At 40.8% G+C, this 12,468-nt stretch overlaps 1 protein-coding gene across 16 annotated transcripts in view; it reads left to right on the top strand.

Moving 5' to 3' along the window:
- ank1a (ankyrin 1, erythrocytic a) overlaps positions 1-12,468 on the top strand; it is an 87,478-nt gene that overhangs the window by 54,993 nt on the left and 20,017 nt on the right. For 10 of the 16 annotated variants that reach the window (XM_085294424.1, XM_085294416.1, XM_085294429.1 and 7 more), the window contains 22 exons: positions 69-167; positions 274-372; positions 814-1,011; positions 1,116-1,214; positions 1,317-1,415; positions 1,512-1,610; positions 1,726-1,923; positions 2,032-2,130; positions 2,231-2,329; positions 2,437-2,634; positions 2,744-2,842; positions 3,126-3,224; positions 3,988-4,086; positions 4,163-4,255; positions 4,370-4,442; positions 4,562-4,582; positions 8,982-9,102; positions 9,290-9,368; positions 10,628-10,743; positions 10,830-11,054; positions 11,152-11,306; positions 11,401-11,612. In XM_085294424.1, coding sequence (XP_085150550.1) covers positions 69-167; positions 274-372; positions 814-1,011; positions 1,116-1,214; positions 1,317-1,415; positions 1,512-1,610; positions 1,726-1,923; positions 2,032-2,130; positions 2,231-2,329; positions 2,437-2,634; positions 2,744-2,842; positions 3,126-3,224; positions 3,988-4,086; positions 4,163-4,255; positions 4,370-4,442; positions 4,562-4,582; positions 8,982-9,102; positions 9,290-9,368; positions 10,628-10,743; positions 10,830-11,054; positions 11,152-11,306; positions 11,401-11,612 — 2,679 coding nt within the window. The remainder of the gene's footprint in view (positions 1-68; positions 168-273; positions 373-813; positions 1,012-1,115; positions 1,215-1,316; positions 1,416-1,511; positions 1,611-1,725; positions 1,924-2,031; positions 2,131-2,230; positions 2,330-2,436; positions 2,635-2,743; positions 2,843-3,125; positions 3,225-3,987; positions 4,087-4,162; positions 4,256-4,369; positions 4,443-4,561; positions 4,583-8,981; positions 9,103-9,289; positions 9,369-10,627; positions 10,744-10,829; positions 11,055-11,151; positions 11,307-11,400; positions 11,613-12,468) is intronic. The other 6 variants (XM_085294418.1, XM_085294426.1, XM_085294422.1 and 3 more) reach the window with 5 other exon arrangements.

Here is a 12,468-nt window from a genome sequence, read left to right as displayed (position 1 = left end):
GTCAGTCACATGACTTGCTCTCTGTTCTTTTAGTTTTTTGTCTAAACTCATCTGTGTCTGTTCTACAGAACGGTATCACCCCTCTGCACATTGCATCCAGACGGGGTAACGTGATCATGGTCCGACTCCTCCTGGACAGAGGGGCTCAGATTGATGCCAAGACCAAGGTTTCCAAAGCTCTCATCTCAAAGCTTTAGTGTTTCCAAAGCTCTGACTGTATTGTCCTACTTAGATGGTTCATTAACTAAATCACTAACAATCACTCCCCTCTAGGATGAGCTGACTCCTCTGCACTGTGCAGCAAGAAATGGCCATGTTAGGATTATAGAAATCCTGCTGGACCATGGAGCCCCCATTAATGCAAAGACTAAGGTAAACCCCTACAGGCGTCAAGAAAATTCTTTAAGTCTCTTAAAGGTTTTATTTTTAACAGTAAGACAGGAAAGAATTCAAAAACCGTCATCTTTTCAACTGATTGTGAAAGACTCAATCCTTTGGCTTACTGTGGCATACTATCTAAATTGATGTATTTTGATGAGTGGGGTAATGGTTGTGGTCTTGCCTTTTATATTTGTAAATGAAATGTGAAGAGAGAGGACATGTGTGCCCAACATACCTGCTTTGGTTTGAGAAGCTGTTGCTTCAGCATGACTTACAGTGTTTCTGAATTTCACTCTTTCGTTTGGTCATAAGTACAAATCTGGGAGCTTTTTTTTTTTATTTTCTGTTTTTAATCTGAAAAATTTCTTCCTGCCATTGGAGATAATAAAGAATCAACATATTTATTTATCTATCTATTTATTTATTTTGCAGAATGGCCTGTCTCCAATCCACATGGCAGCGCAGGGCGACCACATGGACTGCGTCAAACAGCTTCTACAGTACAACGCAGAGATTGATGACATCACACTGGACCACCTCACCCCTCTGCACGTGGCGGCACACTGCGGTCACCACCGTATGGCCAAAGTATTGCTGGACAAAGGGGCCAAACCCAACTCTCGGGCTCTGGTTAGTGACAAACATACTCTAATAAGGCCAGATCAGCTTATTAAGTCATACGAGTCAAAGTTGCTCTTTACCTTGGTAGTAATGATAACTGTTTGCTTTCACAGAACGGCTTTACCCCTTTGCATATTGCTTGTAAAAAGAACCACATGCGTGTGATGGATCTCCTGCTCAAACACTCGGCGTCATTAGAGGCTGTGACTGAGGTAAGAACAGTTCAAATAGATAGATGTGAAGTTATATAGATGATTTAATAAATCCCCAAGATCATTTCTAATTCTTGTAATCCTGTGCTCCCTTTTTTATAGTCTGGCTTAACCCCTTTGCACGTAGCATCATTTATGGGTCATCTCAACATTGTGAAGATCCTGCTGCAGAAAGGTGCTTCTCCCAGTGCTTCTAATGTGGTGGGTACCTAACTGAAATTTCAAGTCCAACTCAAATAACCAATTCATATTCCTGAGAGCATTATTGATTTGACTCTTTGGTTTGTGTGTGAACAGAAAGTGGAAACACCTCTCCATATGGCATCCCGGGCAGGACACTATGAGGTGGCAGAGTTTTTATTGCAGAATGGAGCCCCAGTGGACGCCAAAGCCAAGGTAGAGATGTTACACACCGAAGCATAAACGTCCTGTAAATAAATGTGATACACGAATACCGGCAGATGAAGCTGACCGAGTTTTGCATCCACGTGCTAATTTCCCTCCTGTACAGGATGACCAGACACCCCTGCACTGTGCAGCTCGGATGGGCCACAAGGAGCTAGTGAAGCTTCTGCTGGAGCAAAAGGCCAACCCCAACTCCACCACCACAGCAGGACACACACCTCTGCATATCGCGGCCCGGGAAGGTCATGTGCAAACTGTACGGATCCTCCTGGACATGGAGGCTCAACAGACTAAGATGACCAAGGTAAAGACTTCCTGCTCAACCTTCTGCTGTGAAATTTTAAACTGTCTGCCCAAATGCTAAAAACCCCTACCTGATGTTTTATACACTTTCCTGTTGGTGCGTCTGCAGAAAGGCTTCACTCCACTCCATGTGGCCTCCAAGTATGGGAAGGTGGACGTAGCAGAGCTGCTTCTGGAAAGAGGAGCCAACCCAAATGCTGCCGGAAAAGTGAGGAAATCATAATGGGCTTGCGTGTTTGGAAGAAGAACTAAATAAATCCTTGTTTGAACTACCACATTCTGATTAATGTTTGAATCCCTTTCTACAGAATGGTCTCACTCCGCTGCACGTTGCTGTACATCACAACAACCTGGATGTTGTTAACCTTCTTGTTAGCAAAGGAGGATCACCACACAGTGCAGCCAGGGTAAATCAAATTAAAAATACACGTATATAGACACAAGGTCAGGCAGATGGTTTAGTATTGTGTGTGAATTCATGTCATTCTAAAAGAAAACCACATCTGTTTTCTAGAATGGCTACACTGCCCTACATATAGCATCCAAGCAGAACCAGGTGGAGGTGGCCAACAGCCTGCTGCAGTATGGAGCATCAGCCAATGCTGAGTCACTACAGGGTGTCACACCTCTCCACCTGGCCTCACAGGAAGGAAGGCCTGACATGGTGTCCCTGCTCATCTCCAAACAGGCCAACGTCAACCTCGGCAACAAGGCAAAGACAGATAAAATTTAAAAAATGAAAGAAATGTTACTGTAAAATAAACTATAGTCTATGTTGTTTTTGCTGTTTTTGACCTTTGTCTTTTCACCCTGACAAACAGAGTGGGTTAACACCCCTCCACCTGGTGGCACAGGAAGGACACGTTGGGATCGCTGATATCTTGGTGAAGCAGGGCGCGTCAGTCTATGCCGCAACACGGGTAAGACCTTTTCGTCACGCGGTGTTTTGTCTTTGAGCTGAAAGAGAAAATGTCTGAGTAGCTTTGATTTGTCTGGTTATATTTTGGTCCAATCGCTGTTTGTTAATTCCTAAAATAATTTTTTTTGTATCAATTTTTGAATCAATCTTCTTTTCTTGAAACACTTTAACCATTTCAAAAACATAGTATGCAGTTCTAAAACGTTTTTCATAAAACACTCAACCTCCATGTGGGATCATTACGATCCCGGTTACGACCTTCACTGTGTTTTCTCCACTTTCAGATGGGCTACACCCCACTCCATGTAGCTTGTCACTATGGCAACATCAAGATGGTGAAGTTCCTCCTGCAGCAACAGGCCAACGTGAACAGCAAAACAAGGGTGAGTGCCTCCCTCTGGCTCTGGACGAAAACTACAGCTAAAGCCGGATGGGAATGAGTCATAGAGCTTCAGTACAGTCTGTCAGTAACCACGGTTACAGTGTGTTAACACACAGCTCGTGATGGCTGGGTTTCCCCGCTGTTAGTGTAAAATGATTTAATAGGACATAGAGGAGTTTTTTGCTCATAAGGGAATAAATGTTTGAAAACATGGTTTGCTGTAATACATAGAGTAACTGTTTCAAGCTGGTGTGCGTTTATCCATATTCATATGAAGATGCTAGAGGAAAAAAGCAACTATAAGAAAAGGTGGGATGTACTGTAGGGCTGCAATGAACCGACTAATCAGCTTTTTCACATATGACATTCTTTGTTTTTTTTTTCTCAGTTGGCTGCTCGTTGCAGTCTATTTTTGCTTAAAATGTTAAGCTTTTCCTTTATTTTTTAATATAATGTAGTGGGTATTTTTCTTTTACATCACTTACAGTAATGTCTCAGTCTCAGTAAACTCAGGCATCAAGGCTCATCACAAATTTAAGCAAACTGACAAAACATTCCTACAATATTTTCATTTTATTTTTATTAGTTTTGTATGTACGTATGTAAGTTTTATTTTATTTCCGTTTGGTTCATAAGTCTGTGTTTTTTCACATCTGGCTTAGTTTAGCTTTTGTTGACTACCGTGAACGTGGTCTTTAGAAATCTCACAGAAATTCTAGTGTTTACAGCGACTTTTACACTTTTGTGTATTTTTTCTCTCACAGCTTGGTTACACTCCTCTGCATCAGGCAGCCCAACAGGGACACACGGATATTGTGACACTGTTGCTGAAGCATGGCGCCCAGCCCAATGAGACCACTACAGTGAGTGCGATTATCTCTTCATCATCCTCATTCGTAAAGTTTGGTGTTCATCGATGTCCCACTCTCTCTCTTTTAGCATGGCACGTCAGCTCTGGCTATCGCGAAGAGGTTAGGCTACATCTCGGTGATTGACGTCCTAAAACTTGTCACTGAGGAGACAGTTTCCATGGTGAGATGTTCAGAAAAGGGGTGGTGATAATCACATGGGAACATATTGTATGAAAAGTTGAACCTTCCCTTTTGCTGTTGTCGGTAACTGTTTTCTTTTCTCCATGCCCAAAAGACGACCACAGAGAAACATCGCATGAGTTTCCCAGAGACAGTGGATGAAATACTGGATGTGTCTGAAGATGAAGGTATTATCATTATTATCACTGAAATAAAACAGCAGGAACACTGTAACTGTTTGATGATGTAAACATTTTTCCCCTCACGACTCATTTTTTTGCCTTTTGCTCTTTTTTTTTTTTTTTAGGAATTGCACAGCTAACATTAGGTATGAATGTCTGTTTCTTACGTGTGTGGCTCCATTTCAGACTCACGCCATCTTTGTGCCACTGCTTTTCTCTCTCTCCTTCGTTCCCCTCTGTGGTGGTGGCTCTGGTTTCTCACTGGCATGCACCCATAGCACCCATGTCTGTAACCTCGATATGTCCCAGTGCTAACACGCTCATTCTCTGACTCTCCAGGTGCCTTTGACATAAGCCCTTCATTGTTAATAATATTAAATCAAATATAAATCTTTAGTTAGGAAAACACAAAAAAAAACCTTCTTTGTGAGTTTTAATAACTTAGATTTTAGTGTCATATATACATATTTTTAATATTCATTTGAAACATGTGTGACTGTAACCGTATCGCCATGTGAATCTGCCTCTATGTATTGCATCGTTTATTACTGTCTTGTGTTTCTGTCATGTGACCTGTGTTTGCTGGCTGATTGGTTGTTGGGTTGGGGGCTTAGAGATTCTTAGAAATGCTCAAAGGTCTATTAGCATTAATAATATGTCACATGACCAGGTTCTAATAGGAGTTGCTTATGATTATCACACCACTGTTGCCCTCATGGTTAGAGTCACTTTCAGCTAATGGTTTGCTTTGCCAGCTTGTTGTATGTGTAATATACGGTATATAAGGCAAAAACAGAGTTTGATTTTCAAGCTTGTTACAATTGCTCAGTATTTGGTATTACCACCTTTATTCTTTGACACAGCCTGAACTCTCATAGGCAGCTCCCTTGTCATATCTCTAACTAGGACATTCAAAACTCTTATTTGGATGTTGGCTGCCTTTTTTTCACTTCTGTGTTTTAGATCATTGTCATGCTGAAAATCAGGTGTTTTCAGAGAGTACTGCATGGTGGATCAAAATTTGATAGTACTTTTCTGTTGACTAACACTACTACCTGAAATGCAGCCCCAAACCATGACAGAGCCTCCACCGTGTTTTACGGATGGATCCAGACACTCAGGATCATATCTCCTGTCTTCCGTACATACATAGAGCCCAAAAATTTCATCACTCCATACGACGTGTTGTTCAGGTGAACAGTAGATGAATCACCTGAAGGGTCAGATGCTCTCAGGTCTTGTGTCAGCTCTTTGCTGGATCTTTTCATGTCACTTAAGGACTTGACTTTCAGCTACTCTTCACTCCTATAGGTAGTTTTTTAGGCTTGTCCTCCACTTCTTCCACCCCACATCAGTGGCTTAAAAAATAGAATCAAATAAAGTTCCTACTCCTAACTACTGTTCAAGACCACTTTAGAAACTTGGAAGCAGAATATAAGGAAATGAGAGATAGCTTGAGACTTTTGCAGAATACTGTTAGCTACGGAGCTATTAAACAAAAAGACATTTACGCGCATGATTAAGCAGAGGACGTAGAATTATGAGTAAAAAGAAAAGCAGGATAAAAAAAATGCTATGGTTGTGTCGTGTCACAGATGAACCGTTGGTCAGGTCACAGCTATTTTCTGCTGCCCCCGTGTGGCCCAAAAAAAAATCACTTATGACAGGTTTAAGGTTTCTCAGGTTTAACGCCTGAAGTTTACAATATCGCTGACAATAATGTCATGGGATATCATGTCTTGATATTTTTAGGCCCCTGATAATTCAACCAACAGTTTGTCAGTGTGGCTCTAAATATAGAAAGTAGCTGAGTCGCCGTCTTAAAGACACATCTCACATCCGGATTGGTAAACTGATATTAGCAGACTGCTTCGCCTACTCAACACATGCATGGCACACAAGACAGAGGATACGCAGGACATGAGCTAACTTGTGAACCTGTGGGTAGCGCACTCATGGAGTCAAATGTGGTGTAATGATAACTACGACATCACTGTGGCTCTGGGACCTCATGCAGACACACAGGCTGCTGCAGTCACTAATTCACGCACACGGAGAAGATTTCCATTTGATGCTGATTAACACTTTAACATTATCGCCTGTTTTGGGGGGTAAGTAACTGAAGAGCACCTCAATTCACTTCTAGATATGTGCTTTGTTCTAAGGACAGCAGAGAGCAACTTGCACTGTTGGTGTTATACGTGGAGTGAAATTCTGTTGTTCTGCTTGTCTCTGTGTTTGTGTTCATCTCTTTTAGAGCAAATCGCCTCCAGCATCACTCTCTGAAGCAGCGGCTGTCTAAAATGTTAGAAATTAAATTATGCTGCTCCGTGCTCTGATGCACCCTCTGCTCATCAGTAACAGTGTTGTCTCTAGCTGGATTTTATGAACTTTTCCAAAGTCAAGAGCACATTTTTATCTTTTTATTCAGATGTAGTAAAGATCAGTTAATCTGAATCAGCTGCCCACAGTGTCCTGCTGTATTGTTGATGTCCTCAGATCGGCTCTCTGTAGCAGTGACTCCACCCATATTTCCCATATTATAGTATAAGATGGTTTATTATTATTGTCCTCACCAGCAATTTGATCAGCTATAGGAGCAGAAGTGTTCTGTTAGAGCAAGGATGTGAGACTCATTTTACATTGGAGGCCACATGCAGCCCGCTCTGATCTTTCGTGGGTCAGAGGAGTGAAGAAGTTTAACCACACCCTGAGATATTTTAATATAAGAATACATCTCAGTTTTTCCACATGATAACGAAATGCTGTTTGGGGCTTAAATTGTAAGGAAGCTCATTAGCTCATTGCGCAGTCTCTCTTATAATTATAAAAAAGTTTTTGTTAATTGACAGAATGTCAATTTTATTTTTAATTCCTACATTGAACCCACTGTAAAAATCACAATTCTTTATAGTAGGTAGTAAAAACAACTGAAACTTTCTTCCATTTAATTCAGGCCACTTCACTGTTTATTCCAGTAATACGTTTTTTTCTCCTTTCATCCTACGTCACATCTTTTGTCCAACAATTAGCCATAAACACAACCCCATCAAGGAATTATGTTGCTCATTTCCCCCTCTTTGCCTTGTCCCCATTCTTGTGACACCTTAAATTAACACCTTAAAACCCAGATGCTGAATCTTGTATCAGGCCCCTGAGCTTGAATATTAAAGGTATGAACAATCCAGCTAGACTGTCAAAGGTATTCTCTCATCTGAAACACTTAAATGCTGACATCTCGTTCCCATTAGAGATCCCATTAGTCTCCGGTGTCGATGAGTGGGTGATGTCTTTCACTCAGCTTTTAATTCCAAAGCCAGAGGGGTGGCAATTTTGTTTAATAGAAGTCGAATTTACTGCTTACTGGTTTTTATTTGATAATAACAGCAGATTGTTGATTACTGCAGGCATTTTATAGCCTAACCCTTTATTATAAGTGAATATATGCTTGTAGTTTTAACAACCCGTTTTTAACAGTTTGTTGTCCATTTATTACGTCCATAGATGTTTTTTGGTTTCTGCATATCGTATTATTCTTGTACTGGTCAATTATTTATCTATTTGATAACAGTACTTTTACCCACATAGTGACCTCTCCTGAATATCACTTAAGTGCTCTCCCCAAACTGGTACAAAAAGGTTTTACTGATGGTCTCAATTCTTAACAGGCTGCTGTTGTCAGGCGATGCATTCAATCTCTTTGTCATGTCCTAAATCCAGGACTTGTACTTAATAATAAAAGATTATTTCTCCTCTCCGTTATTGTTGGGAGTAGCTTAAAGGATTCTGACATGGAAAACACTTCCTTCAACTTAGAGTTAGTTCTTGTCTTTCCCTCCCTGATAACAAGGCATGGGATGATCATCTCATACAATCAGTTCATGACTCTCAGTGATGATTTCAAAATTAGAGTTCACTTAACAAAACCTTTTTTTGCTTTTTAGTCAAAAACATATAAAAATGAATCAGGTCAGAATAATGGATGCCTTTTTTCCTATTCCGGAACAAATTTCCAAAAGCTTGATCCATTTCTCTGTTGCTACAGTTAGAAGTGTTTCTCCAAGTTAGAAAAGAGAAGATTCTCAGTGAAAGGCAACTTTTTTGGGTCCTTTAAAAAATTCCCACTCAAACCATGTTCTCACATCCCTTTGTGTTTAGTTTTTTCCACCAGTGTGTCATATATTTCATCTTTTTCACAATTTCCCTTAAATTCCAGTTTTGTGTGGAGAAAATGTTTCATCTACTCCTTTCTATTCAAAAAGTGGGAACAACTGTGCAGCTTTAATTCTACTATTGTATCCTGGATAAAAATATGTTTGTGTTTGTGCTGCTGACTCGCTATAATAAGGCCAGATCATTTTCACCGATGTTTCATTTCACCAGTCTAACCACCACATAGCAGAGCCATCAGCTGGGATATCATGTTGTCTAACACTTCTCACAGCTGGTTAACAACCCTGTTCTCTTCTTTCTCTCTTTCTCTGATGCTGTTTCACCAACCTGACCACGGTCTGTTCGCTCTCTTTGGCATGTTGTTCTCTGAAGGAGAGGAGCTCTTGGGGACAGAAGGGGCCAGGTACATGAAGATGGATGACATGAAAGACCATGATGACGATTTCCTCTCCCCCAAGAAATCACTGGAGTACGAGAGAGGGCTGGGCACAGCGTAAGGGGGGCTGGTCGGGGAAGCAGGGGAGAGAGCCAAGCTAGTAACCTTAAGCTAATAGGTGGATGGATCGTAGGGGTTGCACCATAGACACACACACATTAAACACCAGGATGAACACTTGGGAGGAGATGCAAAGAAATGTCTTAAATCTGACTTTTTTTTTTTTCCTTTTTTCCTACAACAGAAATTATTCGCCAGCCATTCCACGGATCCCTCGTGTCTCTCCAGAGCCTGTTATCCTGAGAGAACATGAGATAGATCAGGTACTACAGAGCAGTATCACTGAGATACAGAAAACCTAAAATAGTAAATGCTTTTATTGCACTTTCATAAAATCATCAGATGACAAAATCAGAGCAGCAGAGAAAGCCAGACTCTTTAGTATTAGTCTACCTCTTTCTGCTCCTGCATAAAAAAGGGGAAAAAAACAGGGGGGAAAAGGTTTTATAGCTATTTTATGTGTTATACTGTTATTTACTCTTGAAAATGGCCCCATTCAAAGCCAACATAATTATTAAAATCAAGTATGAATCAACCTATAGTTGCATTGTACAGCTATATGAAAAAGCAAGTTTAAGGGTATACAACAAGAAAACCCTTACATATATTTTCCATAGGAATTAAGAGCATAAGTAGCAGCCAGGTGCTTTCAATTAAATGCACTTGATTAATTGATCATCAGTAAGTGTGAGCACCTCTATAAAAACATAGGTTTTGGCAGTTTTCTGGTCTAGCATTCAGGAGTAAAGTCATTAAACATAAATCTGGGAAGGGTTATGAGGCTATTTCCAAACAATTTGGAGTTGGTCATTCTGTGGAAAACATTCAACACACTCATCAGTCTTCCCAGGAATAGACGTCCCAGCAAATTCAACTCAAGGTCAAACTATCCACCTGTCATGCGGGTGGTGGAGCGGCGATGATTTGGGCTTGCTTTGTGGCCACCGGCCTTGGGCAACTTACAGTCATTGAAATCATCATCGATTCATGTGTATACCAACGTATTCTACAGTTAAATGTGAGGCCATCTGACCAACAGCTGAAGCTTGGCCCAAACTGGGTCATGCAACAAAACAATGATCCCAAGCACAGCAGCAAATCTACAACAGAAAAGAACAAAGTGCTGCAATGGCAGAGTCAAAGTTTCCTCTTTAAAAATTATTCCCACGCATAATTTTAAGAAGGCAGTGAATATTATTTAGTATAAGAAATGTAAGTGACTTTCAGAGTTATTATAAGACATATTTCATATACACGAAAAAATATGTTGTTTTAAAATGTGTAAACACACAGTTTTGATTTCTGGTTCATTTGTTTCAGCATTTCTGTAACATGACATAAAACCCTCCTTTTAGTCATTGCCAAAATGTCTTCTCAACATTCCCTGTAAAACTAGAATTTTAGTGACTATAAACACAGGTTTTCAGTACCCATCATATCGCTTCTCATACCTTTTTTTTTTTAAATAAGTAATAAAAGTTTTTAGTTATTTAAATCATTTATTTGTTTATGTCTGTTGTAGCAACACACTCCACTTCCACTGCCCAAAGAATACGACGAGGACTCACTGATTCCCAGCAGCCCTGCGACTGAGACGTCAGACAATGTCAGCCCAGTCGCCAGTCCCATACACACGGGGTCAGCACTGCAAGCATAAGAATCACTTCATCTCTGCTTACAATCTGATCGGAAAACTAACCGTCACAATCGCTGTCCGATAACAGGTTCCTGGTCAGTTTTATGGTGGATGCGCGTGGCGGTTCAATGCGAGGCAGCAGGCATAATGGTCTGCGTGTCATCATACCTCCGCGGACGTGTGCTGCACCCACCCGCATTACCTGCCGCCTGGTGAAGCCGCAGAAGCTGACCAGCCCCCCTCCACTGGTGGAGGGAGAGGGGCTGGCCAGCAGAATCATTTCCCTGGGTCCTGCAGGGATGCAGTTTCTGGGGTGAGGAAGCTTCTTTTTTTTCTTTTTTTTTTAAAGTGTTTTATGTATTGTTAGAAAAGGGTTTCTCTACTCATGTGTAATTCTGTATGTGTGGCAGACCGGTGATTGTGGAGATCCCCCACTTTGCTGCTCTCAGTCGTGGTGACCGGGAGCTCGTAGTGCTGAGGAGTGAGAATGGCTCGGTCTGGAAAGAACACCGCAACCGTTACGGGGACGAGGTGCTAGAAACAATCCTCAACGGGATGGATGAGGGTAAGAGTTTAAAGGCTGATCTCAGGCTGACACTCAGTTAAGCCACAGCCTAGTGTCATTGTTAAACAAACGCAACCACTTCTTCTCCCTTCAGATTTAGAAAGCCAAGAAGAACTTGGGAAGAAGCGAATCCGCCGCATCATCTCTACCGACTTCCCCCTTTATTTTGCCGTTGTGTCACGAGTGCAACAAGAAAGTGACCTGATTGGCCCGGAAGGAGGCTCCCTGACAAGTAAACTAGTGCCGATGGTCCAGGCCACGTTTCCCGAGACAGCAGTCACCAAACGAGTCCGTCTGGGGCTGCAGGTGAGATGGAACGAAGTGGAGAAGGAAGGAGAGGAGAAACAGAATCGTTAATGCCTGTGTTGCATGTTGGATTTACTTTGATTGTGTAATGATGTATTCTTATGAGCATTTGTGCCAAGTTTCTTTGATTTACTTTACTGTTTTTGTCTGTTTGTCCATTTTTTCTTTTCTTTTTTTTTTTGGGAGGACCTTTTTGCCTTACATTTCACACATTGCATGCACTTGGCACCTTTGTATAACACTGGACTGATTTCAGTGACGTCTTTCTCGCTAATGTATTCTTGACCATATTCTCTGTACTTAGCATTTTACACACTAAATTAAGATATCTAAAAAATAAGCCCATATAAGTTTATATCTATTTTTGAGCCTTTTGAGTCTTTTAGTGTCTTTGCTGTCTAAACAAAAAAAATATAAATAATTATTAGCTCAACTTTAGCACCACATTCTGTAAAGCAGTAATTTTTTTAAGAGGACATATAAGACATAGGACTGCATGTCCCCAACACATCAAGGAGTCACATATCATGGCACTGGGCTGTTAACTGTAAGACTAAAATACATTCAGTAATGTGATTTTACTTTTAAAAATACAGTTAAACTGTACATTAATTCTCTAAAAACAACAATCCAGTCATCAGACATAAAACTATATTGATTTCATTTGAGTTTCTGCCTTCCTAATTCTTCGCCGTATGCATCTATTTGTTTCTCAGACGTGCATATTTGGGATTTCAAGGTTTCGTTTGCATGTGATTTTTATTTTGGTTGCTTAAACAATACCGACTGTTTTGCCATTTGTTTTGCTGCATGTTCTTTTGTTCCAGTTCAAGATTCTGATTGCATTAATTCCTCA

Source organism: Mchenga conophoros, linkage group LG12, assembly GCF_057382185.1.
Source record: "Mchenga conophoros isolate Kocher_MC1m ecotype Shallow Benthic linkage group LG12, M_conophoros_male_GT1.1, whole genome shotgun sequence".
NCBI lineage: Eukaryota > Metazoa > Chordata > Actinopteri > Cichliformes > Cichlidae > Mchenga > Mchenga conophoros.
The sequence above is the reverse complement of the archived record's forward strand: the minus strand, read 5'-3'. Positions and strand labels throughout refer to the sequence as shown.